We start from the raw sequence: 25869 nt of genomic DNA on the forward strand, positions 1-25869 counted from the left end.
TATCTTGGAGAATCTGACCTGGCTCAAGGCTCATGTAGCTCCAAGGATGATTTTCCCCTCGAAAATGCTGCGAAATGAGGTGTAAAATCAAGGGCCCGGAGGGCCTGACCACGAGTCTCTGGGGGGGGTCCTCGGCCATGACCCCCCCCCCCCAGCATGTGGTGGAGGCGCTGGGGGGGTCGGGACCCCCCCCCTAGCATGTGGTGAAGCCTCTGGGGGGGGTCGGACCCCCCCCCTAGCATGTGGTGTGAGCAGAAGTGCGCCCCCCCCCCTGGAAGCGATGTGCGCCTGCTCTTACTCCACCCTATATTCTTCTCTCGTTCCTCTGCCCGTGCCTTGGTCTTGTCGTTGTTTCGCACCCATGTCTGTATGGCAATCGAGGCTGCCTTCCCCACTACCTGTAGTTCACTCGTCACCTCTCCCGCGAGCTCCCTTCTCTTTCTTTCGGGTATGGAGTCCGTGAGTGCGGGTAGCGTGCAGGCAATCACGGGTGCTATTTTGTCGTACTCCTCTTCGGCGAGCGCCCCAAATCTAGACCCTTTCGCCTTTAAGGAGGCTGCCCTCGCTCGTCTCAGGAATGTGGCGGTGTCTTTTGAGTCCGGCGCCTCCTGTTCAACTCTTGCTGTCGCCCTCGCTGTGTGTTTGTCGAGCTTCCGCATGAAGTGACGCGCCTCTTCCTTATTTCCAGCGCAGCTGCCGCTCAGTATGTGCGCCAACGACGCCTGTGGTGGCTCACTGTCTTCTTGTTTCCAGTCGTCCCAGTCTTTCAGTTCCCCGCGTCTCCTCCTTGCCTCGCGCGCCTCTTTTGCGACCTCATCCCTAGCCGCTTTGCACGCTCTGCATCCCCAGAACGCACTTCTCGTGGCGGGGCCCCTCATTCCCCGTTTCTTTTCCCCCTCTAGAATACGCCTGTGGTGTGCCCCGTGTGGCACCCCGACCTGTTGTCTCACCCTGGCCCCCAAGATCGTTTTGGTCGTCACATTGTGATCCCCGACGTCGTCAAATGTCGCCCGCCTGTCCTTCCCCCCGTTCTCGTCTGGTAATCTCATCTTATTATCCCATCGATGCTTGAGGCTGGCTACTGCCACTTCGCTCCACAACCGTCCCGCCACCCCTGCCGTGTGCGACCCCGGCCTCACTGTCTGCGAGCCGCCCTCAACAACCAACGGTGTTTTTTTCTGCGATCTCAATTTCGTGCATCTGCCTTCCGCCTACATCTGCTGCACGCCGCCATGCTCGCCCTCGCTCTTCTCGCGACGCCCTCAACCGCCGCCTCTCGCCCCCGTCCGCGGCGCGGGGGGGCACTCATCGACACGCGCAACCGCACCGACTTCAGCATCAAGCTCGAGACCGACGCGCCGTCGCTCGCCCTCGCGGCGTCTGTCTCGCGCAAACCCAACAAGGCCGCGGAGCTCCTGCTCCACCAAGACGTCCTCGGGGGTGGGTGGGCGCTGTTAGGTGCCTGGCCGGTCGTCGCCACCTTCCATCCAACCTTCTCCTTCCCGTTCAACCTCTCCAAGTTCAGTGACGCCGCCTCACGCGCCGCCGCCCCGACCACCGTCAAGCCCATCGGCGCCGCGGCCGACGCCGAGCTCGCCTCCTTTGGCGAGGCTGCCGGCGCGGTCAAGAATGGCGACGTCTCGCTCGCCGACTCCACCGCCAACTCCGTCGGTGTCACGTGCGGCGGCGGCGCCGCCCCTGTGTGGTGCGCGGAGCCGCCGCCGCCCCTCACCGAGCTCTGCGTCTCCGAGGATCCGATCAAGGCCTCGGGCTCCACGAGCAGCGAGACGAGCCTCAAGACCGCCACGGCCCACTCCAAGAGCGAGGCCGACGAGACGGGCACAAAGGTGTGCTACTCTCTGCTCTCTCCCACACCGTCTGGCCTCTCTCACGGGGGCATGCTCCGCCGCCCTCCCCGCCTCTCCATCTCCGCCCGGGCGTCGTCGCCGCCCCCCACTCTCCTCCCACCACCCTCTTCCCCTCCCCGCCCCCGTCCCCGCCCCCGCCCCCGCCCTCCCCCAGCCGCCCTCCCCACCTCCTTCCCCGCCCCCTCCGCCGCCGCCACCTCCCTCACCCCTCTCCCCCTCCCCACCCAACACACCATTCCTTGCCGGCCGCCCTCCCCCGCCGCCCCCCCCACCTCCCTAGCCGCCTCTCTCTGCTCCGCCGCCCTCCCCTGCGCCGCCCTCCGCCCTCTCTCGCCCCGCTTCGCCCCGCCCTCGCTCCCCGCTCCCACACCGTCGGCCCCACATCGGCGCCTCCGCTGCGCGCCGTCCCCACCTCCGCCCCAACCCCCCCGCCCCCCCCCCCTCACAGAACAAGCCTGTCCCGGGCTCCACGACGGACGAGACGGACTGCACGACCGCCACGGCCCACTCCAAAGTCGAGATCGGGATCGGTAAGACCTACCCGCCTACCTCCATGAAGCTCAATATCGGCGCCTACGCCGAGCTCGCCCCATTTGACGAGACTTCCGGCGCGACGAAGATCGGCGACCCCTCACTCGAGGAGAGCTTCACGACCGCCACGCCCCTCCCAGAGATCGATGTGGCCTCGCTGCTCTTTCTCCGCTCTTGTGCGGCCGTGCTGGCGCTGCTCCTCGCGGCGTTCCTTGAGCCGCCGTTGCGTGGGCAGGTCAAGAAGAAGAGGGTGGAGGGCCGCAGCCACGAAGCGATCTCCGTGCCCTTGCTTTCCAGCACGCGTGCTCTCCGAGTTGGCATTGTGATCCTCTTCTTCCTGCAGGGCGTATGCGGCACACCAGCGGCGCCACCGGCCGCGCCACCAATCTCTCCTCCGTCGGAGCCGCCGCCGTCGCCGCCGCCCTCGCCGCCTCCCTACCCTCCGGACAAGACACCCCACCGCAGAATGCCGCCTTTACCTCCGTCGCAGATCCTCGTGCTCGGGATGCACCACGCGGGCACGTCGATCGTCGCAAACTTGACCATGATGCTGGGCGCCAACGGCGGCACGCTCGAGGGCATGCTGCTGCACCCATCGAACCCGCTCAAATACTGGGAGCGCGCCGATGTGGTCGGCCTCGATGAGGAGCGGCTGGCTGCGGGCGTGGATGCGGCCGCGGCGCGCTACAATCTGCCCGACTGGGTGGCGTACGGCTTCGATGCCGACAAGCCGGCGACCAAGGTGCACTCGACGGCGGAGGCGAAGGGCGTCGTGGCAAAACTCAACGCCCAGCGACCGTGGGTGACAAAAGACCCGCGCATGTCCCTCGTCGCCTCGGAGTGGGTCGAGCTGCTCGACGCGCCCGCCTGCGTCATCGTGCACCGCGAGCCCCTCTCCATCGCCAACTCGATGATGATCTACTCGCACAACGTGTCGTACGCAGAATGGGCAGCGGTCTACGAGGCGTACTACGGCGGCGTTGCGCGCGCCTGCGCCATCGTGCCCACCGCCGTGGTCCACCACGAGGAGCTCATGGCGCGACCATACGCCGCGCTGACAAGACTGCACGCGGACCTCTCCGCCCTCGGTGTCGAGCGGCTCACCATGCCCACCGAGGAGCGCATCAACGCGCTCCTGCGCCCGTCGCCCAAGACGTCGGTCACCTACCTCGCCTCGGAGCGGAAGGTGCGGCGCCGCGCCGGCCGACTTCATCTCGCGAGCCCCTTCCGAGACCCCCCCCCCGCCGCCGCCGCGCAGGTGCTGGGCGCGGCCGCGCCAGCCCTCTCCGACTCCATCTCGCGCGGCGAGGTCGTGAGCCGCCCCGCTTCGCCGTGGCTCTTCATCCCGCTCCGCAAGTCGCAGGCCTACGCCACCCTCCTGACGACGGACAACAGCGACTACTTCCGCGGCGCCATGGTGCTCGGCTCCTCGATCCGCTCCTTCGATTCAGCGCGCGACATGGTGTGCCTCGTCACGTCGTCGGTGCCCGAAGAGTGGCGCTCCGCCCTCACCGTTGCCGGCTGGACCGTCGCCGTCGTCGACGAGGTTGCCTTTTGGTTTGGAAAGTCCGAGGAGTGCTCCAGGTTTGACAAGGACCAGGGCGAGCGGTGGGGCCACATGGCCACCAAGCTGCGGCTGTGGCAGCAGCTCAAGTACAAGCGCATCCTCTACCTGGACGCCGACACAATCCTCACCGGCGATGCTTCCGACGCCTTCGACAAGGTCAAGGGCTTCGCCGCCGAGCGCGCCCGCTTCCACTCGTACTTCAACGCGGGCGTGATGATGCTGTCGCCGTCCGAGGCCACCTACCAGGACCTGCTCGCTGAGGGCAGCAAGGAGCACAAGAACAAGTTTGGCAACGTGATCGACTGCACCGAACAGGCCCTCCTCAACTCGTACTACGACGGCTCCACGCCCGAGCGCGGCGTCACCAAGCTCGCCATCGGCCGCGCTGACGTGGCCAACGACTGGCAGGCCGCCGGCGCCGGCGCGCCTTTTGCCGTGCACTGGATCACGCACTCGTGCCCCAAGCCGTGGGTGGTCGCCGACGGCGAGGAGGCGGTGCCGTCCGACTGCGATGCGGTGATGTACGCCTACTGGAAGCGCGTGTGGGACCGCCTGACCTCGGCCACCGAAGAGTCCTCCAAGGGCAGCATCGGCAGTCGGCGCCCCAAAGTGCGCCGCATGCTGCGCCGCCTCGCGGGCGTCAGCGCGGGCCCCTCGACGGCGCAGGCCCTGCATTGCGAGTACGATTGCCCACCGCCGCGGCTGCCACCGGGTTTCCCTGGCGGCTACTTCATCACCGGCCCGTGCTCGCTCACCGACGGCGGCTCGTGCGCCGCGTCGCCAAACTACCCGAACAGCTACGGCAACAACGAGAAGTGCACCATCAGCGGCGTGCCGCTGGTCGGGCTGGAGACGGTTGCCTTTGATGTGGAGGCGGGCGACGGCTGCCCCTTCGACTATCTCACCGTCAACGGCATAACGTACTGCGGCACCTCGGGGCCGAGTGGCGCGGTGGCGGAGGACGGCGTCATTAAGTGGCGATCGGATGGCTACGTAGTCAGGTCTGGCTGGAAGGCGCGCCCTTGGTCCCTCTCGCTCCCCTTCTTTCTCCTCTCTGATGCCCTCCTCCCTCTGCCGTCAGATCTGCTGGGCGACCCGGCCGCCTTCACCGCCACCAGCGCCGCCTCCACCGCCTTCACCGCCATCACCGCCATCACCGCCTCCATCGCCATCATCGCCCCCACTGCCGCCGCTTTCACCGCCTTCACCGCCTCAACCGCCAACACCGCCATCACCGCCGCCGCCGCCGCCGCTGCCGCCGCTCTCCCCCGGCTATGTCGCCGCGGCGAGCGAGACCGAGCTCCGCTCCCTGATCGAGGAGGCTACTATTACTGCTGCCGACGTCTCCATCTACCTGCCGCCCGGTGCGCAGTTCAAGCTGGGCAGCCAGATCAGCTGCACCTCCACCATCAAAGTGACCGTCGCGAGCAGCGGCGAGGGCGCGACGCTCGACGGCAAGGGAGAGACCAGGCTCTTTAAATTGCGGGGCGGCTGCAGCCTCACCCTGCGGGGGCTGACCCTCGTCAACGGGAGGGAGTGGGGCGGCGGCGTTGTGTACGCAAACGGCGCAGGCGACGTCGAGATCATCGAGTCGGTCGTGAGGGACTGCTCGGCTGGCTCTGTGCGCCGCGTAGAGCTAGCCTCCACCCCTGCAGCGCTGCACTGGTGGCGAGAGGTGAAGAGGGGCCACGGCTGCCTCACCCCCGCTTTCTCCTCGCAACCGCAGGGCGGCGGCGTCGTCAGGGCGTATGACAGCGGTGCGGTCTCGATAACCAGCTCGAACGTGTCGGGCTGCTCGGCTGGCGAGGTGCGCCGCGTAGAGCTAGCCGCACTCGTGCAGCGCCCCACAGCAGCGGGGCAAGAGATAGAGAGGGCCACGGCTGCCTCACCCCGCTCTCTCCTCGCAACCGCAGAACGGCGGCGTCGTCTCCGCGTCTACCGGCGGTGCGGTCTCGATAACCGGCTCGACCGTGTCGGGCTGCTCTGCTGGCTTGGTGCGCCGCGTAGAGCTAGCCGCACCCCTCCAGGCCGCACGGCAGCGGTGCGAGAGGTAGAGAGGGCCACGGCTGCCTCACCCCGCTCTCTCCTCGCAACCGCAGTCCGGCGGCGTCGTCCTCACGTATGAGAACAGCGGTGCGGTCTCGCTAATCGGCTCGACCGTGTCGGGCTGTTCGGCTGGCGCTGTGCGCCGCGTAGAGCTAGCCGCCCGCCCTGCAGCGCCGCCACGGCAGCGGGGCGAGAGATGGAGAAGGGCCACGGCTGCCTCACCCCGCTCTCTCCTCGCAACCGCAGAACGGCGGCGTCGTCTACGCGTATCAAAGCGGTGCGGTCTCGATGATCGACTCGGCCGTGTCGAGCTGCTCGGCTGGCGATGTGCGCCGCGTAGAGCTAGCCGCCCTGCAGCGCCGCACGGCAGCGGGGCGAGAGATGGAGAGGGCCACGGCTGCCTCACCCCGCTCTCTCCTCGCAACCGCAGTCCGGCGGCGTCGTCTTCACGTATGAGAACAGCGGTGCGGTCTCGCTAATCGGCTCGACCGTGTCGGGCTGTTCGGCTGGCGCTGTGCGCCGCGTAGAGCTAGCCGCCCGCCCTGCAGCGCCGCCACGGCAGCGGGGCGAGAGATGGAGAAGGGCCACGGCTGCCTCACCCCGCTCTCTCCTCGCAACCGCAGAACGGCGGCGTCGTCTACGCGTATCAAAGCGGTGCGGTCTCGATAATCGGCTCGACCGTGTCGGGCTGCTCGGCTCGCAATGTGCGCCGCGTAGAGCTAGCAGCCTCCCTGCAGCGCCGCACGGCAGCGGGGCGAGAGGTAGAGAGGGGCCACGGCTGCCTCACCCCGCTCTCTCCTCGCAACCGCACAGTACGGCGGAGCTACGCTGACACACACCGACCTCATCGTGACCGACTCCACCATCTCCGGCTGCAATGCCACGCGAGGCGGCGCAGTTTACGTGGGGTCGGGCTCAGCCAGAGCCAGCCTGGCCCGCTCAACCATCTCCAGCTGCATCGCCACAGAGTCTGGCGGCGGCCTCTACTCGGCGGGCGGGCGCACCACCCTGAGTGACGGCACTCTCATCAGCGGCTGCTTGGCCCAAGAGGGCCGCTCCGTCTTCCTTCTAGCTGGCGAGGTCTCCTACACCCTCCCCGCCCCCGCCGGCCGCTGGCTGCCAAACGCGCGCTGCGAGGTGTACCGGAAGGCGTGCCCTTACCCTTCTTATCAGGCCAAGCAGAAGGCGTGCCTCGAGCACCGCGAAGATTGCGCCCTCGCCGTCGCAGCAGTCGACCAGCCGCCTTGGTACTGCCAGAACCCGACCTTCGTGCAGCCCTGCAACTGGGAGGACGACCCCTCCCTCCTCGGCGATGACCTCTACCAGCTGCCGCTGCTGCCCGTCGATGAGGACTTCCCCTTTGCCTGCGCCGCCGGCCTCCTCGGCTCGGCCGACCCAAAGGAGCAGTCGAGCAGCAGCTGCGCCGGCCGCTGCCCCGCAGGCTCCCAATGCCCCACAGAGGCGACCTATGAGGCGCTGCCCTGCGATGCTGGCCACGTCTGCCCGGAGGGGACGAGCGTGCCACTTCCCTGCCCCGCCGGGTCGTACTCGAACGCCACCGACCTCGCCGCACCGGAAGAGTGCACGCTGTGCGACGAGGGCCACGCCTGCACCACGGGCAGCGTGGCACCGACGCCGTGCTCGCCAGGCAGCAACGCTTCCGGCCTCGGCAACGCTCGCTGCGAGCTGTGCGCCCAGGGCTACTACCAGAGCGAGCCCGCCGCCGCCGACTGCGTCCGCTGCGCTGCCGGCAGGTTTTGCCCTCAGGGTTCGTCGCGCGAGCTGGACGCGCAGTGCGCGGCGGGCACGTACGCCGAGCTGACCGACCAGAGCGGCGACCCCGACTGCCTCGACTGCCCCGCCGGCGCGTCGTGCGGCGGCGGGGCGGCGCCGCCCTCCGAGTGCTCGCCGGGCTCTTTCGCCGCCACGGCCGGCCTCTCCGAGTGCGCCAGCTGTGCGGGCGGTACGTACCAGGGCGAGTCGAACGCGACGGGCTGCCTTCCGTGCGTGGAGGGCAGCTACTGCGCAAAGGGCGCGTCGGCGCCGCTGCCGTGCGTTGCGGGCAGCTACTCGACCGCCACCAACCTCGCCGCCGCGAGCGAGTGCACCGACGCCTCACCGGGCCACTTCGCCACCACCGGCTCCACCGAGCAGACGGCGTGCGCCAAGGGGTCGTACACGAACGAGACCAGGCAGGGCGAGTGCACGCCCTGCGCCGGCGGCACGTACCAGGACGCGGAGGCGCAGACGGCGTGCAAGCCGTGCGAGGCGGGCGGCTACTGCGCTGTTGGCGCGGCGGCGGCGCTGCCGTGCGAGGCTGGCAGCTACTCGAACAAGACGAATCTTGACTCGGCGGGCGGCTGCGAGGACTGCCCTTTGGGCCACGCTTGCACCACTGGCAGCGCGACTCCCATGGCTTGCCGCGCCGGCACATTCGCATCCGGCTCGCGCAACGCCGAGTGCGAGCCGTGCAAGGCGGGATCTTACCAGAACGCCATCGGTGCTGCCGGCTGCGTCCGGTGCGGGCTTGGCAGCTTCTGCCCGGTCGGCGCGTCACTCGAGCTGCCTGCGGCGTGCGAGCCGGGTACATACGCCAACGTCACGGACGGTGACGGCATCCCCGACTGCTTCGACTGCCCGGCGGGCTCGTCGTGCCCGGGCGGCGCCGCGCCTCCGACGCAGTGCGCGGCGGGCACGATCGCGCCGGCCGAGCGGATGGAGGCGTGCGACAAGTGCGCGGGCGGGACCTACCAGAACGACACGGGCGCGACAACCTGCCGCGACTGCGAGGCGGGCCACTACTGTTCGAAGGGCGCGGCGGCGCCGCTGCCGTGCGGTGGCGGCAGCTACTCGGACAAGACGGACCTCTCGGACGCTTCGCAGTGCACCGCAGCCATGGCGGGCTTCTTCGCCACCACGGGCTCCACCGAGCAGACGCCATGCACAAAGGGCAGCTTTGCCGCCACGCCTGGCCGCTCCCAGTGCGAGCTCTGTAAGCCCGGCACTACCTCTGGCGACAGCAGCGACTCCTGCAGCGAGTGTGCTGCAAGCACGTACGCCGCAAACCCTGGCCAGGGCGAATGCATCCCGTGTCCTCACCCCCTCAGCTCGGTCAGCGGCAGCACCACCTGCTCGTTTTGCATGAACGACTTCTACCTGCGGAACACCTCGGCCGACCCAGGGGACATCTTCAAATCCCCGACCGAATACTGCAAACCTTGCCCGCCGAACGCGGACTGTCCGGACAACACCACCCTTTCTTCCCTCGTCCTCCCGCGCGGCTTCTGGCGCGCCAGCCCCTCCTCCGCGGTGCTGACAGAGTGCCGCCTCTTTGGCGGCAATGCCATTGCCGGCAAGACGCGGTGCGCCGGCAGCGAGCCGGTGGCGAGAGGCCGGAGGACGGTGGAGGCGGGCTCAGAATACTGCGCTTCGGACTTCAAAGGCCCCGAGTGCCAGCTCTGCGCCGCAGAGAACCAGTACCTCGTCGATGGCGTCAACTGCAAGGAGTGCGCTCCGCGCGGCGCGGCGGCTGGCCGCATCGCCGGCCTCGTCCTCGGCCTCTGCGTCGCGTGCGGCTTGGCGGCGTGGGCCTACCACATGCCGTGGCGGAAGGAGCGCATCATCGGCTCTATCCTCCGCTTTGCAGACCGCTCCGTCAAGTACTACGTCGGGGTCGGAATGACGGCAAAGCTCAAGATCCTGTTTGGCTTCTATCAGATCTGCACCGTCCTCTCCTCCACCTACTCCGCGCGGCTGCCGGACAAGTACACGGGCTGGACGGACAACTTGGCCAACGTGATCTCCATCGACTGGTCTGGCTTTTTCCTGCCGGAGCAGTGCCTCGGCTACGCTCTGCGGCTCCTCGCCATCGCCCTCTCCCCCGTCGCGCTCATCGCCCTGCTAATGATCGCGGGAATAAGCCTGCGGCTCTACCGCTGGCGCGCCGCCCCGGCGCCGCGCGAGAGATCGTGGTACGCGGAGGCGGCCCTCGGCCTCCTCGACCTCACGCCGGCCGGTTTGGTGCTCATCTTCTGCTTCGTGCCCTCCATCAGCGCCTCCATCTTCCGCTCCTGGTCGTGCCAGGCGCCCTCTCACAGCTGATGGCTGCCGTTGCTCACAACCCCACCCCCCTCAGTCCTCGTAAGTTTCTGCTGATAGGCCTACACCATCTCTCCGCCCGGCGAGGAGCTAGAGCAGGTCTCCTACATGCGGCAGGACGCGAGCGTCAAGTGCGGCTCCGACGATCACGGACCCATCACCGCCCTCGCCACCGGCTTCATCGTCCTCTGGCCCGCCGGCTCGCTGGTCCTCTTCACGTCGCTCCTCGCCGCTTGCTACAAGCCGCTGCAGGCCAAGACGCCGAATGCTCTGACGCGGGCCACCGCCTTCCTCCACCGGGAGTACGAGAAGACCTGGTACTGGTGGGAGGCGGTCGAGCTGGCGCGCAAGCTCGTGCTGACTGGCTTCGTGCTTCTAATACCGGAGGAGCGCGCCTTTGTTCGCCTCGTGGTGGCGACGCTCATCTGCTCATGCTACGCCGTCGCGCTCGCCGTCGTGCGGCCGTACAAGCGGGTCGAGGACAACGTGCTCGCCGTCGCCACGAGCCTCGTGCTCCTCCTCCTCTTCCTCGGCACCAACTGGAGCACCATCTTCCTCGGCATCCAGAAGCGGTACCATGGAGCAGATCCCGCCGATGTCCTCGGCTTCCGCAGCCTCAATGTGATTGTCGACTCAATGATCATCCTCGTTGCAGTCGTGCTCGCCTTCTTCCTTGTCGGCGCCATCATCGCCGCCCGTCGCGTCGCCAAGGTCCCCACGATCCGACTCGTCTCGACCAAGCAGCCCCCCGAGCTGAGCATCGTGAGGGGCCTCACGTGGCACCTCTTCAACAGCCACATCTGGTGAGTCACAGCTATGGAGGGAGAGAGGGAGCGAAAACAGCCGGCGTGATCCCCGCCCCTCACCCAAACGAATAGGTCGACCGGTCAAGACGCCGTCAAGGTCATCAAGGGTGAGCTCGAGCAGCTGCTGCCGGACATCAAAGTCTTTCTCGACGCGCGCACATGCTCATCAGCGCTGCTTAAGCTACACAAAGAGCCCCCCTGACGCACCGCGGTGTGCTCATAGGTAGATGATCTCAAGGATATCGGGGCGCTGGAGGAGTACATCCAGAGCTCGCAGGTCATCCTCTTCTTCCTCTCGCAGGGCTACTTCCGCTCCAAGGCTCGCCTCTTCCTCCCACCCCGCCCCTCTACCGCACCCCCCCCAAGAACTGCCGCCTCGCCCGCGCCACAGAACTGCCTCCGAGAGGTCCGCTCGTCGCTCGAGAAGGACAAGCCGCTCGTCCTCGTCCAAGAAGCGGACCCTGAAAAGGGCGGCGGGACGCTCCAGGCGCTGCGCGACGAGTGCCCCGAGGACCTGCAGCCGGCCATCTTTGACAACGACTGGCCGCTCACGATTTGGTATCGCATCGATGAGTTTCAGCTCATCTCGCTCAAGATCATCGCCGAGGCGCCGCCGGCCACAGCCAGCTCCGTTCTCTCACTCTACCTCCCGGCCAACCCCACTTGAACCAACCTAGGCGGTGCTCCTCTGCTCGCCCAACTTTCTGGACAGGACCTCCCTTCCGCTCTGCGTGTCGGGTGAGCTCGAGAGCCAGTCGCTCGCCTTTTCCAAACCGTGCACGCTCTGGGCCTCGCCAGCCAACGCGGGGTCGCTGGCGCTGGCCGATGAGATCGCCGCCGCCTTTGCCCCAGATCGTGAGACCGCCGGTCTCACGATCTGCACCACCGATGATCGGCCGGCCAGCGCGACGCACTTGCTGCTCTACCTCAACGAGGACAGCTTCGTCAGCGACGAGCGGCTGGCCGAGCAGGTCAAGCAGGCGCGGGAGGACAAGCTGAAGATCGTCATGGCGCACGAGAACGACCCCGCGCTCGGCGGCTGCCAGTTCTCGAGGTTTTTCGAAGTCACGCCGCAGGAGCGAATGTCTCAACGTGGTGCCTGTCCCGCCACCCCTCCTCCCCCCCAACCCTCTCCCCCCCCAACGCCGCAGGAGCTCATCGCCGGCGGACTCTACAAGGACCTGGCAAAATCCTGCTTCCCCGGCCACCACCGCAAGGCGCGCGCCCTCTCCCCCACAGCGAGCTCTCCCCCGCATCGAGCGTTTCGTGACGAGGGGCGGGTCCCTGCCCGCAGGTGTCGCTCGTCCTTCTGGCAAAGAGCCTAGGCGCGACCCCCGCTCGGTCGCGGGCGGGCCTCCTCGCTTCAGGCAGCGTCGTTGAGGGCAGCACCAGTCTCGCGATGCGCAGCCTTGGCGGACTCAGCCGGGTGTTCGCCAAGATGAGCAGCCGCAGCTCTGCGGAGGCGCGCGAGGTCTCTGGAGGCGAGGCGTCGTCGGTGCAGCAGCAGGTCTGATCGGTTGCGCGATGTCGTGCGCAAAACGTGCGGCGCGGCGATGACCTGCAAACACGGGACGATTAGTAGAGCTAGCTCGCACATGGAGCATCCGTGGGATGTTGTGCGCGGCATTCACATTGTGTTGGAGGGAGGGGGGGAGGGGGGGGGGAGTCACATGTGACGTGCATGCGCATGTGCATGTGCATGTCACGTGCACCTCCAGTCCGGATGGAGATTATGATTTGCGTCGTGGGGTTCCTTCCAGCTCTTTCGTCCTGCGCGGCCGCGCCCGAGTAGAGCCGTATCGTGGTGACTGGTGTGGTGCCACTGCGCGCCAGTCCCGTGCCTAGTTCTTTGAGAGCAAATTCTTTTGTATTCGCGTTAAGGGGGGGTGGGGGGCATCCAGAAAAAAGGAAAACAGACAAGCCATCCAGCTTGCGTCAGCCGTGCGGAGTTCGATTTCTTTTGCCATCGGTGAGAGAGATTTTAGAAAACTGACAAGAAACTTCTCTTTTCATCGAGGAGGCGTGCACGGGGGCGTGCCCCGGTTGGGGAGACCTCCGGTGTCGGGAGGGGGCCACGCATGGGAGCCGGGAGTGCGTTCCCACGGGTTGTTTTTGGCCACACCTTCCTGGGGTAGGAAAATTTTCCCCCTAGGGATCCCTACGAGGAAACACAGCGTCTGGCCAAAATGGTCGATCCGAGAGACGAGGACGCCGACGCTGCGCTGGCCGCTTCCGCGGCCGGGCTCGCGCTCCACGCCGTCGTCCTCGACGACTTCAAGTCCTACTCGGGCCGTGTGGTGGCGGAGTTCAACTCGCGGGGCATCATCGCGATCGTCGGCCCGAACGGCGCAGGAAAGAGCTGTCTCGTGGAGGGCATCTGCTTTGCGCTTGGGCTCGACCTCCGCTCGATGCGGGCGCAAAATCTCAAGGCTCTGGTCAACCGCACGGGCCGCGACGACGGCGTCGCTTGTGCCGTCAGCTGCGTCTTCCGCGCACGCAGCGGGGCCGGCGCGCTCTGCGTGCAGAGGCGCGCCATCGCGCCCGCCGACGGTCCGGCGCGGAGCGAGTTTCGGGTGCAGGGCTGCTCATGCGGAGGCCTCGGGTCGGGCGTCGAGCACGATCAGCTTCCATGGCCCTGCGACCAGTGCGAGGTGCGCGTGGCGCGCCGATCCGAGCTCAAGGCTCTGCTGCTCCGCGAGCTCCAGCTCGACGTCGATCGGCCAGACACCTTTGTCGTCCAGCAGAGCGCGTGCGCGTCCATCGCGCAGCAGACGCCGCTCGAGCTGCTCTGCTTCATCGAGGACTTTGCGCGGACGGCCCACCTACGTCGAGGCGTCGAGGCCGAGGCAGCGACGGTCGGGAGGCTCCGCGCTAGCCTCGCCGCCCTCGGCGCCTCGCTCAGCCGCGCCTGCGCCGAGCGCACGAGGCGCTCGCCGGCGCTCGACGCGGCGGAGGAGCTCGAGGCGTGCCGGCTCCGCCTCGAGGCGGCCAAGGGTGCGCACCTGCGCCTCGAGATCCACCACCTCTCCCGCGCCGCGGCACGGCACGAGCAGGCCAAGGCGGCGCTGCACACCGCGCTCGAGGCGGCGCGCGGCGCGCTGCAGGCGTCGCGCGCGCGCGAGAAGGAGGCGGCCGAGGCGGCCGAGGCGGCGGCCGAGGCGGTGTCGGCGGGCGAGGGTCGTGCGGAAGAGGCGCAGGCCAAGGTGGGCGCCGCCAAGGAGGGGGCGACGCGGTTGGCCATCGTGCTCTCAGATGCTGGATACCGACCAGTGCTCAAGACGACACGGATTACTGCTCTCTCTCTCTCTCTCTCTCTCTCTCTCTCTCTCTCTCTCTCTCTCTCTCTCTCTCTCTCTCTCTCTCTCTGCCGTGCACACGTCTTGAATTCGCAGCCTTCGAGTACTCAAGCGATGCTGCGGACACTGCACGAGGACGCATTCCTACGCTCTGATCTTCAGGCTCTCGACAAGAAGTCGCTCGGCGCTGCCGCGCGGCGCAAGAAGAAGGCGGCGGGGTAGCCAGTATAGTGTGCTCACCCACGCCACCGGCCCTCGCCCTCCGAATGCCGTGGGGCTCCTGCCTGTCCGGGCGTGGAGATGCGAGGGTCGCCCCCCCTTGCCCCCCACCACTTTGTGTGTGGAGAAGCTCACCGTACCCCTTAGGCCGCGGCGGGGCTTCGCGCCGCCCTCTCGGAGCTCGACGCGACGGAGCGCGCCTCGCAGCTGGCCCTCGCCAAGGCCACCGCGGAGCGCCGCGCCGCCGCACAGGCGCTCGCCCGCGAGGAGGAGGTGCGCGACGTGACGATACACCGCCCTTTCTGCCGCACACGCCACACACCCTTTCACCACCCCTTTCTGCCGCAGGCGCGCGACACCCGCGAGCGGGAGTTGGCCGAGGCGTCTCCTGCCGGCGAGGAGGAGGAGAGCGGCGGCCTCGTGGCGCAGCGCGTGGCGCTCGAACGCGAGCTGGCGGCCGCCGAGGCACGCACACACACCACACCACACCACACCACACACACACACACACACACACACACACACACACACACACACACACACACACACACACACACACACACACACACACACACACACACACACACACACACACACACACACACACACACACACACACACACACACACACACACACACACACACACACACACACACACACACCCACGCGCGCCGGGCCTTGCACTTCACCGCGAATGCCGTGATTTCGGTGAGGGAGTGCGCCCGGCCCTATGGCATAGCGGCTATGGGCATATAGCCGGCCCTCACGCAGGCGCTCGGCGGGCGAGACGAGGCGCCGCCCCGAGGCGACTTGCCCGGCGGGGCTGCCTGCTCGGCTCCAGGGGCCGAGGACGGCGGGCCGCCCGCACAGCGGCTGCAGCAGCTGCAGCAGCAGCTGGCGGCCGCGCTTGCCGCCGAGTCGGACGCGGCTGCGGCGGAGGAGGCGCGGGATGTGTCTGGGAGGGAGCGAGAGCGGGGGCGGAGACAGACCTCTGCTCACCCACGCGCACCGGGCCTTGCACTTCGAAGAATGCCGTGGAGCTCTGTCCTGGCCGGGTGTGTGCAGTGGTCTCCCTGTGGAGCCTGGAGTCGCGAGAGGGTCGCCGTGCCTTGCCCCACACCACCGCGTGTGGGACTGTGGAGAGGCTCCCCTGACCTGACCCTCACCTGACCCTCACCTGACCCTCACTTGGCACTGACCTACCCTCACCTGGCCCCTCACCTGACACTTACCTGGCCCCTACCTGGCCCCTACCTGGCCCCGCAGGCCGCGTCTCTCCAGTCAGCCGCCGCCGTGGAGCACGAGGCGCAGTGTCGGAGGGCTCTGGACACCTCCGAGACACCTCCGAGACACTTTCGAGACACCTCCGAGACACTTTCGAGACACCTCCGAGACACCTGCAGGCGCAGTGCCGGAGGGAGGCGCCACGGGCGTCCGCGCGGGCAGCACGCGCGGAGGGCGACGTCGATGCTGCCCGCGCCCAGCTGCGGCAGGCGGAGGCGGAGGCGGACATGTCGATGGCGACCTCGCGAGGCGACGCGCGTATCGCCGCGGTCTCCGGCCTGCGCGGACGCGGTGTCGAGTGTGCCGCTCGGGCCACAGGTAGCACTCAGGTGGGAAGTGTCTCGGAACTGTCCGCTGAACCTTTCCCCAGGCGTCGAGTGCCGCTTCCTCTGCGAGTGCCTGTGCGCCCCCGAGGAGCACCGCACCGCGGTGCACGCCGCGCTGGGAGGTTGCATCTCAAGCACGCTCGTCGTGCCGACTCGGCGGGAGGCGCAGACACACACACGAGACACCTCCGAGACACCTCCAACAGACACACCCGAGACACCTCCGAGACGCACCCGAGACACCTCCGAGACACCTCCGAGACACCTCCAACAGACACACCCGAGACACCTCCGAGACGCACCCGAGACACCTCCGAGACACCTCCGAGACACCTCCAACAGACACACCCGAGACACCTCCGAGACGCACCCGAGACACCTCCGAGACACCTCCGAAACACTTCGAGACATTTCCAAGACACCCCCAAGACACCTCCGAGACACCACCTCCGAGGCACCTCCGAGGCACCTCCGAGACCCCTCCCGCCTCCCTCTCCCGCCGCACACGACACGCGCCCCTCGACGGCCTCGAGCAGCGCCTCGCGCTACCACCGCCCACCGACCCACCACGCCACGCGGCGCCGCGTCTCGTCGCGCGCCGCTGCTGGCAGGCGTTGGCCGCCCTCGAGGAGATCCGGCAGCGGAGACTCGGTGTGGTCTCGTGCCTCGTCCTGTCGGAGCTGCCTAGACCTGTCCTAGACCGTTCTTGGAACCTTCCTGTAGGTGTGGTCTCGTGCCTCGTCCTGTCGGAGCTGCCTAGACCTGTCCTAGACCGTTCTTGGAGCCTTCCTGTAGGTGTGGTCTCGTGCCTCGTCCTGTCGGAGCTGCCTAGACCTGTCCTAGACCGTTCTTGGAACCTTCCTGTAGGTGTGGTCTCGTGCCTCGTCCTGTCGGAGCTGCCTAGACCTGTCCTAGACCGTTCTTGGAACCTCCCTGTAGGTGTGGTCTCGTGCCTCGTCCTGTCGGAGCTGCCTAGACCTGTCCTAGACCGTTCTTGGAGCCTTCCTGTAGGTGTGGTCTCGTGCCTCGTCCTGTCGGAGCTGCCTAGACCTGTCCTAGACCGTTCTTGGAGCCTTCCTGTAGGTGTGGTCTCGTGCCTCGTCCTGTCGGAGCTGCCTAGACCTGTCCTAGACCGTTCTTGGAGCCTTCCTGTAGGTGTGGTCTCGTGCCTCGTCCTGTCGGAGCTGCCTAGACCTGTCCTAGACCGTTCTTGGAGCCTTCCTGTAGGTGTGGTCTCGTGCCTCGTCCTGTCGGAGCTGCCTAGACCTGTCCTAGACCGTTCTTGGAGCCTTCCTGTAGGTGTGGTCTCGTGCCTCGTCCTGTCGGAGCTGCCTAGACCTGTCCTAGACCGTTCTTGGAGCCTTCCTGTAGGTGTGGTCTCGTGCCTCGTCCTGTCGGAGCTGCCTAGACCTGTCCTAGACCGTTCTTGGAGCCTTCCTGTAGGTGTGGTCTCGTGCCTCGTCCTGTCGGAGCTGCCTAGACCTGTCCTAGACCGTTCTTGGAACCTTCCTGTAGGTGTGGTCTCGTGCCTCGTCCTGTCGGAGCTGCCTAGACCTGTCCTAGACCGTTCTTGGAACCTCCCTGTAGGTGTGGTCTCGTGCCTCGTCCTGTCGGAGTTGCCCGAGCCGCCCGCCTCCCCGCCGCGCCCCCCCGCCGGTGCGAGATCCTTCCTAGCGCTGTGGCGACAGTGGGTCGGCACTGGGTCCTCGCGCCCGCCGCTGACGCGCCGCTGCACCACGCGCGCCATTTCGCAGGGTGCGAGCCGCTGCTGCGCTGCGTGACGCCCTCGAGCCGCGAGACAGCCAAGGCAGCGAACCCGCCGAGTGCGCCCGCCCGCCGAACCCCTCCTCCTTCTGCCCTCACCGCCTCCCTGCTGTGGGTCGCAAGGCTGCGCACCGGCTACTCGCCGGCTGGTCGCTCGCGCCTGACAAGAAGGTCTGAATCTCGGGCAATCTCGGGCACTCTCGGGGAATCTCGGGGAGTCTCGGGGAGTCTCGGGGAATCTCGCGCCAGACAAGACGGTCTGGCCTTGCCTGGCCTTCTTGGCGAGTGGGGGGGGGGGGGGGAAGGGGTTCCGATCTGTGGAATGGTGCTGGGTGCCCACGGCTCCAAGGTGGCTTTGCGCGCCTCGGCGCCGCCGCCGGACGGCGCCCGCGGCAAGGCGGGCAGCGTCGTCACTCCGCTCGGCGAGTGCTTCCTGGCGAGCGGCGAGGCGCGCGGCTCTAGTTGTAGTGAGCGACTGAAAGGAAGAAACACCCGTGGCCGACGCCAGGCTGCCGAGCGGGGCGGAGGTGTGGGCCCAAGGGCTTTGGGGCGCTGAGACACTGCTCTCTCGCTCCGCCTGCCTCTCTCCGCTTCCCCCTCTCTGCGCCTCTATCTCTCAGCCTCTCACTCTGTGTCCGTGAGCGCTCCTTCCCGCCCCCCCCACTCCCTCTGCGGACGTGCAGCCGCCTCTCGTGTCGCTAGCCGGACAGCGGGGTCGGGCTGTGGCATGAAGGTTGCCTCTTCCTCGAACCTTCTTCCGCGACTCGTAGGCGCGCATGCCGGCCAGGGAGGTGTCGTCGCCGCTGCTGCTTGGCTCAGATTACCTGAGATGACCCGAGATGACCCGAGATGACCCGAGATGACCCGAGATGACCCGAGATGACCCGAGATGACCCGAGATGACCCGAGATTACCCGAGATTACCCGAGATGACCCGAGATTGCCCCGCTGCTCGGCTCGGAGCCCGCACGAGACGGAGTCGCGCGCGTCGGCGACACAGTCTGCGACACGTCCGAGGCGTGTGCGTGTAGGCTCGGAGCTCAAGGAGATGAAGGAGAGGCGCCTCCCTTCGGCGGGTGCTTCCGCAGCCACAGGATCCTCTCCCAGAGGCGCACGCAAGTGGTGTGGTGTGTGGTGTGTGGTGTGGTGTGGTGTGTGTGTGTGTGTGTGTGTGTGCTGTGAGCGGCGGCGTCTGCTCACTACTGCCGCGTGTGAGGAAGGCGCGGAGGGCGCGCTCGCCTCGCTACGGCAGCAGCTCGAGGCGCGCTCCGCAGAGCACGCAAAGGCGCGGCTGCGCGGCGGCGGCCGCGGCGGCGGACACACACGTCCAGGACATGTCCGAGACATGTCCGCAGGCGGCCGCGGCGATGGCGACGGCGACGGCGGCGGCGGCGGCGGCGGTGAGCCGGACAGCGGCTTGCGCCAGCGCGCTCTCCGAGGCGAGTGCGGTGCTCGGCGGGTGCCGTGAGTCGGCGGCGGCGGCGAGGGCGCTCGTCGCTTCGGCGGAGGCGGAGCAGGCGACGGTCAGCGCAGCACGGGGCGATGAGGCGTCTCGGGCGAGCCGCGAGGTTGGCGGAGGCGAGGAGGGGAGCCGTCGTGCCGAGGAGGCGCTGGACGGCCAGGTGCCTTCTCGGAACCGTCTCGGAACCGTCGATGGAGCCGTCTCTCTGCCCCTTCCTGCAGGCGCTGGTCGGCCTGGTCGCGTGTGCGGCCGAGCGGGCCGGCATGCTGCACGAGATCCTGCGGCGGGCACGGCGCTGGTGCGCGCGGCGAGTCGCTTGTGGTGTCAGGGAGGGGAGGCAGGGGGGGGGGGGCAGGGGGGCGCGGGGGGGGGGGGCCAGGAAGGGGGGAAGGGGGGGGGCTAGCTGCTGTCGTCCATAGGCGGAGCCAGTCTCTCCAGTACTCTCCAGTACTCTCGAGTGATCTCCAGTAATCTCGAGTCCATAGGCGGAGCCAGTCTCTCGCCGCAGAGCGCGCCCTGACGGCTGCCGACCGCAGCTGCCGCCTCGCAGCGGCGAAGCGCACGACGCTCGCGGAGGCGCTCAAGAGTGCCGATGCGCAGGCCAAGGCGCTCGAGCGCCGGTGTGCGGCGGCGGCGGACGGCCACGCCGCGGGCGGGCGCAAGGTGTCCGCACAGAGGAGCAGTGACAGAGGGGCAGTAGGGGTAGACGCAAGGCTGCCGCACAGAGGAGCAGTGAGAGAGGAGCAGTGAGAGAGGAGCAGTGACAGAGGAGCAGTGACAGAGGGGTAGTGACAGAGGGCAGTGACAGAGTAGATAGGCGCAAGTTGCGCAAGGCTTCCGCACAGAGGAGCAGTGACAGAGGAGTAGTGACAGAGTGGAGTAGTGACAGAGGAGGAGGCGGAGCTCGGGATCCCACCAGGAGGCTGAAGCGCGTCAGTGTGCCGCTCAGGTGTCGGCGCTGAGCGAGCAGCTCAAGACCATCGGCGCAGACCTCGACCTCCTCAAGGCGAGATCGCGGCGAGATCGCGGCGAGATCGCGGCGAGATCGCGGCGAGATCGCGGCGGCATCTCGGCGGCATCTCGGCGACATCTCGGCGGCATCTCGGCGACATCCCGGACCCAACCGGCTCAAGGCGGCGCACGAGGCGGCGCTGTCGGCCCACTCGGAGGCCACCGCGGCGCGCGCAAGTCACTCGAGCCAGGCGCGGCGCGCAAAGGGCGACCTCGAGACGCAGGAGGAGGAGCTCGAGACCACACAGCGCTCCCTCCGCCTCTTCCGCGCCCAGCTCGGCGCCGCGCAGCAGCCGACGGCCGGGGAGGAGGAGGCGGAGGCAAGGGCGGAGGAAGAGGCGGAGGCCGAGGCGGAGGCGGAGGCAGGGGCGGAGGCGGTGGAAGGCGAGGGCGGTGGGGGTGGCAAGGCGGAGGAGGCGGAGGGCCACGGCGATGCCTCCGGCGTTGTCCCCGGCGGCCGCCGCGGCGCGGACACGTCCCAAGAGGCGCCGCAAGAGGCGTCGATCGAGGTGCGGCGGCTGACGCTGCGCGCCGAGGAAGCGGACTTCGAGGGGCGGCGGCGCGCCCTCGACGTCGAGGAGCGACTCCGCCGCTAAATCTCTCGAGGCTGATCTCGGGGCGATCTCGGCCGATCTCGGCCGATCTCGCCCGATCTGGAGACGCATAGGAGCTCCGCCGGTACCTCGAGGCGGCGGGCGAGGTGAAGCGGCTGCGTGCCGACTCGGAGGCGGAGCAGGCGGCGCCTCGCGACGCGCTCGGGCTCTCGCGAGATCGGCCGAGATCGGCCGAGATCAGCCGAGATCAGCCGAGGCTGTAGGCGGCCTTGCGCGACGCGCTTCGCCGCCTCGAGTCGCTGACGGCCGAGCGCGGTCGGGTGGTGCTCGGCAAGCTGAGCGAGGTGGACGGGCGGCTACGCGCGACGTTCCGCGCGCTCTGCGACGACGGCGACGCGAGCCTGGAGTATGCGACCACGCCGGCGGTCCTGTTCGAGGAGGGCGTCTCCATCCGCGCGCGGCCGCCGCAGTCCGAGTGGTCGCACTTTGAGGAGCTCTCGGGAGGACAAAAGGCACTCGTGGCGGTGGCGCTGCAGCTGGCGCTGCACCCTCCCGACGCGTCCCACCCCTGCCTCTACGACGAGGTTGACGCCGCGCTCGACACGCGACGCACAAAGGCGCTCGCTGACTTCATGGCGCAGCGGGAGGGCGCGCAGAGCATCTTCGTCTCGCACCGGCCCGAGCTCCTCGAGGCGGCGACGATGCTCGTCGGATGCTACGTCGGCGAGAGCGGCGGCAGCCAGGCGGTCTCCGTCATGGCGTGAAAGCATGGCGTGAGCATGGCGTGGAGAGGCCGAGACGGCGCCCACGGCGCGAAAGAGAGAGCCGCGTGGATTGCGGCCGAACTTTGGAAGAGAGCGCGGGACCGTGGTCCACCTTCGGTCGCCCGCGGTCTCCGACATTGCACCACATTGTGAGAAAGTGAGAGGCACCAGGGACAGCGGCACGAGGGGCCAGGAGGACAGGGCTCGGGGCTCGGGCGTGGTTCTCGGGACTCTTGCGGGGAGACCGAGGAAGCAGGGCGGCGCTCTTTTTGTCGAGGAAACGGGCCCGGGGGAGAGTGCGACACCGATGCTCGAGCGTTGGCTTCGGGCGTGTTTGGTTGGGGGAGGGGGAGGATAGAAGGTGTGGACCGTGAGTTGAGGAAATCCGGGGACGCGACCCACTTCGCCACAGACGGTCCCGCGCCTCGCCGCTAAGACAGCTATAAGTACACGACCGCGGCTCGTGTGCGCGTGTACCGTACGGCTTTACTCCGTACCGTTAGAGGGTCCACAGCGCCCCAAAATCCACCAGTGTGGGATTTCGGGCAAAAGCTTGACTCTGAATAGCTCGCATGTACCTCCTGCGAGCGCTGTGATCGCCGCAGACTGGCTCCAACTTGACGGCGGCATGGAGACGTGATGCCTCCATGCCGCCGTCAAGTCGAAATCGACATGCGAGTCGATCTTTGGCCCGCCAGAGGTACATGCGGCGTTTCGGGCGACAAACAGCGCTGCGACCGCGAAGTGGCGCTGGACATGCTCCCATGTTGCCGACGCGGCGCCGGAGTGGCCGGCGCTGCTCGCCGCGACCACGACGGCTACTCTGATACTCCGGGCCGACCCGTCCTACCCGACGGTGGCACTCTTCCACGTCTCGCTCACGCTGAGAAAAATTCTGAAACGGCGTGCAGCAGAGTCACCGACGAGTCGGTCCGCGTGACTCCTCGTGTCCCGTACCGTTCTCACACATCCATAAACTCACTTTGGCCTCACTGAATCGATGCCTCAATCCTGAATCCTCAGATTTTAGATTAGGACGCTGTGGATCCTCTAGTACCGTAGCCGTCTTTGTCCGGAGTGAAAAGTCCAACGCGCTCGTCGGTGGCGGCGTCCCCGGATTTCGCCAAGCTCGGCGAACCTCGACAGCGCACCTTCGGTGGCATGCAGCTCTTTGCCCTTTGCGCCTGAAGCCTGGAGTGCAGCTCCTCTGCTGTTCACACGCTCTGCACAGTTGGCACAGCCTACTGTGCGGCTGCCACAGCTGAGCACTTGAGCACTGGATAGGGTCGATTCCGCATGGTACGGGACCCCTCGATCGTCTCGCCCTCCCTCACCGGGGTGTTCAGTAACAGCGATGGGCTCGCCCTCACTGCTGTCCCTCAGTCACTATCTTGTGCTGCGGCTTGTGTGAGCGACACTGCTCGGCTGGTAGCGTGGTTTTACCTCACACCCATGGTCTCACAGCGCTTGGTCACATCAGCCCTGAGGTCAGATCCTTCTCCTCTGTTGATGGTAACACTGTCTACTCGCTGGAGCCGAGCAGGAGGGCCCGGGGCACAACCCAGCCTGGTCAACTCACGGTCCACACCCCGTATATTGAGACAGTGGAGTCGACGCCGCCCCGGAGAGGGGGACGATGCTCGACGGGGTTCGGGGTTCGGCGCGGCCCCAACGTGTGCAACCAGGTACGCCACGGTTCCCTTCTCCCCAGGGGACCGTAGCGACGACCGTCGCCCCGGACTGGGTCGCCAACAACAAAGCTAGCGCAAGAGAACTGCGACCTTTTCTGAGAAACTTTTACCATCTGTCGAGCCGGTAGTAGTGGTACTTCTCTCTCGCTCTCTCTAGCCTGTGTGTATGGTTCTTGCGCAGCAAGATTGGGCGTCTTCTGCCGCAGTCCCTTTGATGGGCGGCCCCTTAGGGGCCACCTCGAACCCCAAGCAAGCCTGGGGTTTCGAGTGGAGTGGAGGGTGCCCCGGATTCATCGATCCGTTGGGTGGGCCCCGGTACCTTCAAGTGCGGTGTGTGTGTGTGTGTGTGTGTGTGTGTGTGTGTGTGTGTGTGTGTGTGTGTGTGTGTGTGTGTGTGTGTGTGTGTGTGTGTGTGTGTGTGTGTGTGTGTGTGTGTGTGTGTCTGCGATTTTCACAAGAGGTTGTCGAACTTTACCGTCATTCCTGCGGGACGTACGCAAAAATGGTCGAACACTACTACTCTCTCGCTTCACCCCCGCCGCCACCAACCCTCGCGCCAGCTGTAACGTACCCCATCGCCGTCAGCAATGGCAAGAACGGAGGGCAGCGGAGCTGCGAGCTTGTCTGCGATGGAGAGCATCGTTGGAGCGGGCTCGAGCGTGAGGCAAACCCATCCTCGAGTGTTGTGCTGCACTTGCCGCCGTCGCCTCCGTCGACATCGCTCGTTCGGCTGGCTGTGTGGCTCGGAAAGGCAATCATCACGCGCAAGATCTTCCAGATTGACCTGCCGGCGATCACCGACATCCCACACAAACTCTCTTCCGAGCCCACCGCGCCTGGCCAGGCGACCAACGCTGAGCCCGGCAATCGCGCCGCCGTGCCTTTTCTGCTCCGTTGTGCGGTTGTGCTGGCGCTGCTCCTCCTTGCGGCGTGCCCCGAGCAACAGCAGCTGGTCGTCAAGGAGCTCTCCATCGACCTGCCCTCCCCGCTCCATGTCCCCTTCATGAGCGGCCACGCCTCTTCGGTCTTACCCCCTCGCTGGGCGAGGAACTGGATACCAGCCGCCCTGTACGTCTGCAGGGCTGCCACGAGGGAGGATCCTGCCCCACCAACCACGGGCAGGACGCCGTGTGGGAGCATGTCAAATAGCCTCGCGGCCTCGTGATCCGCCTTCGATTTTCTCTCATCAGCGGCGCTCTCAAAGCTCTTCCGCTTCCCAGGAGCGGGCACAGGCCGTGGGGCGTCCAGAGCCACGAAAGCCTCCAAGAGAGAGTCTGCTGTGGTGGAGACCTGAGCCACAGTGGCACCTGGCATCTGTGGCGCAGGTCCATGAGAGGCGGGCGCTAGGTCCCGGTCTCCAGAGGAGGCACCTGGCCGCTGTGGCGCAGGTCCTCGGGAGGCAGGCGCTGAGGCCTCCTCCACCGATCCAGCGCGGTCAAGAGACCCGGCCTGTCGGTCGTATGAGTCCAGCAGCGACGCGCTTGCTGTGCCACCCTCTTCAACTGGCGTGGCTGCGGGCTCCACTTTGCCGCAGATGAGGTTGTAGGCGTCCAGGAGACTGCCCACCATAGCGCGGCGCGAGAGCGCAGCGCGTCAATCGGCACGCAAGGGTTGCGAGCCGGTGGAGAAAGAATGGTCGACTACCGCACGCTCTGCGTCGGCTGCGAGGCCATGGCCTCGCGTCGACTGGAATCGCGCGGACGCGCGTTATTGGTGATAACTTCGAAGTTATCGAGGAACGTCGGATACTAATCGGTAAAGAACCCGGGCCGCGCTAAAGCGCTATCCGGCAAGTATATGGGACAAAAGCGTCGAAAATGTCCCAAAAAAGCGTGGCTCGAGTTTGTGGCAGCCCCACAGCTGGCGCGCGCTGCCGGGAAGCACCGCTCGCGTGTCGGCGGCACTCCCTGGCACCCAGTGAGTGCCGCGAACCGACCAGACCGAATAGGCTCGACGCCGCGCTTGCTGTGGAGCTGCCACAAACTCGCCGCCGAACGTGCCACCGACGGCGTCCTGGCGGCGGTGGTGGAGTTTGAGACCTGAGGCTGCGGAGGTGACGCCTGAGGTACCGGGCCGTGCACGGCGACTCAGCCGGCGACCGCCACGGGCTCAGACGAGACTTGTCGACGCGTTCCGGCTCAGCTTCACCGTGGTCCTCGGGCGTCTGTCGACGTCAGGACCACCCATACAGCTCGCGGGTTTGAGGTCGCAAGAGCCAAGATGGTGGCGTTTGGACATCCCAACCATCACACAAGACAGCCTGTAGGTGGTGGCGGGACGGCGCAGTGTTTGTGGCACTCGGCAGTAGGCACCCGCGGCACGGCCCCGCTGTCGGCTCTCCCGGGCTGCGGAACCGGCCCCAGAGGGGGACGGTCCGGGCGAGTGTGGCAGCTCCTGCGCTAGTATGGGCAGCCTCTATCATAGCACTACTGATCCTGGTCATTAGAGCTGCCAGGGATAGCGTCAGGAGCCGGTAGGAGTCAAAACCCCTCATATTTGAGACATCGTGTCCCATATACTCGCACAACGAGCCCCACACACATGGGGCTGGTGAAGATTCGACCCGAAAATTCGAGATCCC

General features: G+C 67.1%; 4 protein-coding genes across 4 annotated transcripts; all 4 read left to right on the forward strand.

Moving 5' to 3' along the window:
* Positions 1 to 1232: 1232 nt before the first annotated feature.
* Positions 1233 to 6681, forward strand: EMIHUDRAFT_198468 (hypothetical protein; the record flags this gene model as incomplete). The annotated part of the gene is made up of 13 exons (XM_005759529.1): positions 1233 to 1847; positions 2350 to 2679; positions 2890 to 3585; positions 3709 to 4356; positions 4432 to 4967; positions 5257 to 5330; positions 5538 to 5587; positions 5693 to 5773; positions 5880 to 5960; positions 6066 to 6149; positions 6259 to 6339; positions 6443 to 6526; positions 6595 to 6681. 13 exons carry the CDS (start codon positions 1233 to 1235, stop codon positions 6679 to 6681), a joined length of 3447 nt encoding a protein of 1148 aa, XP_005759586.1.
* A 4439-nt stretch (positions 6682 to 11120) lies between these two features.
* Positions 11121 to 12690, forward strand: EMIHUDRAFT_433010 (hypothetical protein). The gene is given in 6 exon segments (XM_005759530.1): positions 11121 to 11235; positions 11308 to 11523; positions 11594 to 11992; positions 12068 to 12133; positions 12211 to 12619; positions 12632 to 12690. 3 exon segments carry the CDS (start codon positions 11144 to 11146, stop codon positions 11913 to 11915), a joined length of 630 nt encoding a protein of 209 aa, XP_005759587.1. The 5' UTR covers positions 11121 to 11143; the 3' UTR covers positions 11916 to 11992; positions 12068 to 12133; positions 12211 to 12619; positions 12632 to 12690.
* Positions 12691 to 13906: 1216 nt separating this feature from the next.
* On the forward strand, positions 13907 to 17983 carry EMIHUDRAFT_448504 (hypothetical protein; the record flags this gene model as incomplete). The annotated part of the gene is made up of 7 exons (XM_005759531.1): positions 13907 to 14422; positions 14579 to 14704; positions 14780 to 14863; positions 15836 to 16007; positions 16087 to 16164; positions 17797 to 17819; positions 17930 to 17983. Exons 1-7 carry the CDS (start codon positions 14327 to 14329, stop codon positions 17981 to 17983), a joined length of 633 nt encoding a protein of 210 aa, XP_005759588.1. The 5' UTR covers positions 13907 to 14326.
* A 1476-nt stretch (positions 17984 to 19459) lies between these two features.
* Positions 19460 to 22651, forward strand: EMIHUDRAFT_448505 (hypothetical protein; the record flags this gene model as incomplete). The annotated part of the gene is made up of 6 exons (XM_005759532.1): positions 19460 to 19566; positions 19754 to 19854; positions 20775 to 20851; positions 21097 to 21579; positions 22298 to 22527; positions 22633 to 22651. The coding sequence occupies 6 exons, from the start codon at positions 19460 to 19462 to the stop codon at positions 22649 to 22651; spliced, it is 1017 nt and encodes a 338-aa protein (XP_005759589.1).
* Positions 22652 to 25869: the final 3218 nt, after the last annotated feature.

The sequence above is a fragment of the Emiliania huxleyi genome (assembly GCF_000372725.1).
Source record: "Emiliania huxleyi CCMP1516 unplaced genomic scaffold EMIHUscaffold_8, whole genome shotgun sequence".
NCBI classification, from domain to species: domain Eukaryota; phylum Haptophyta; order Isochrysidales; family Noelaerhabdaceae; genus Emiliania; species Emiliania huxleyi.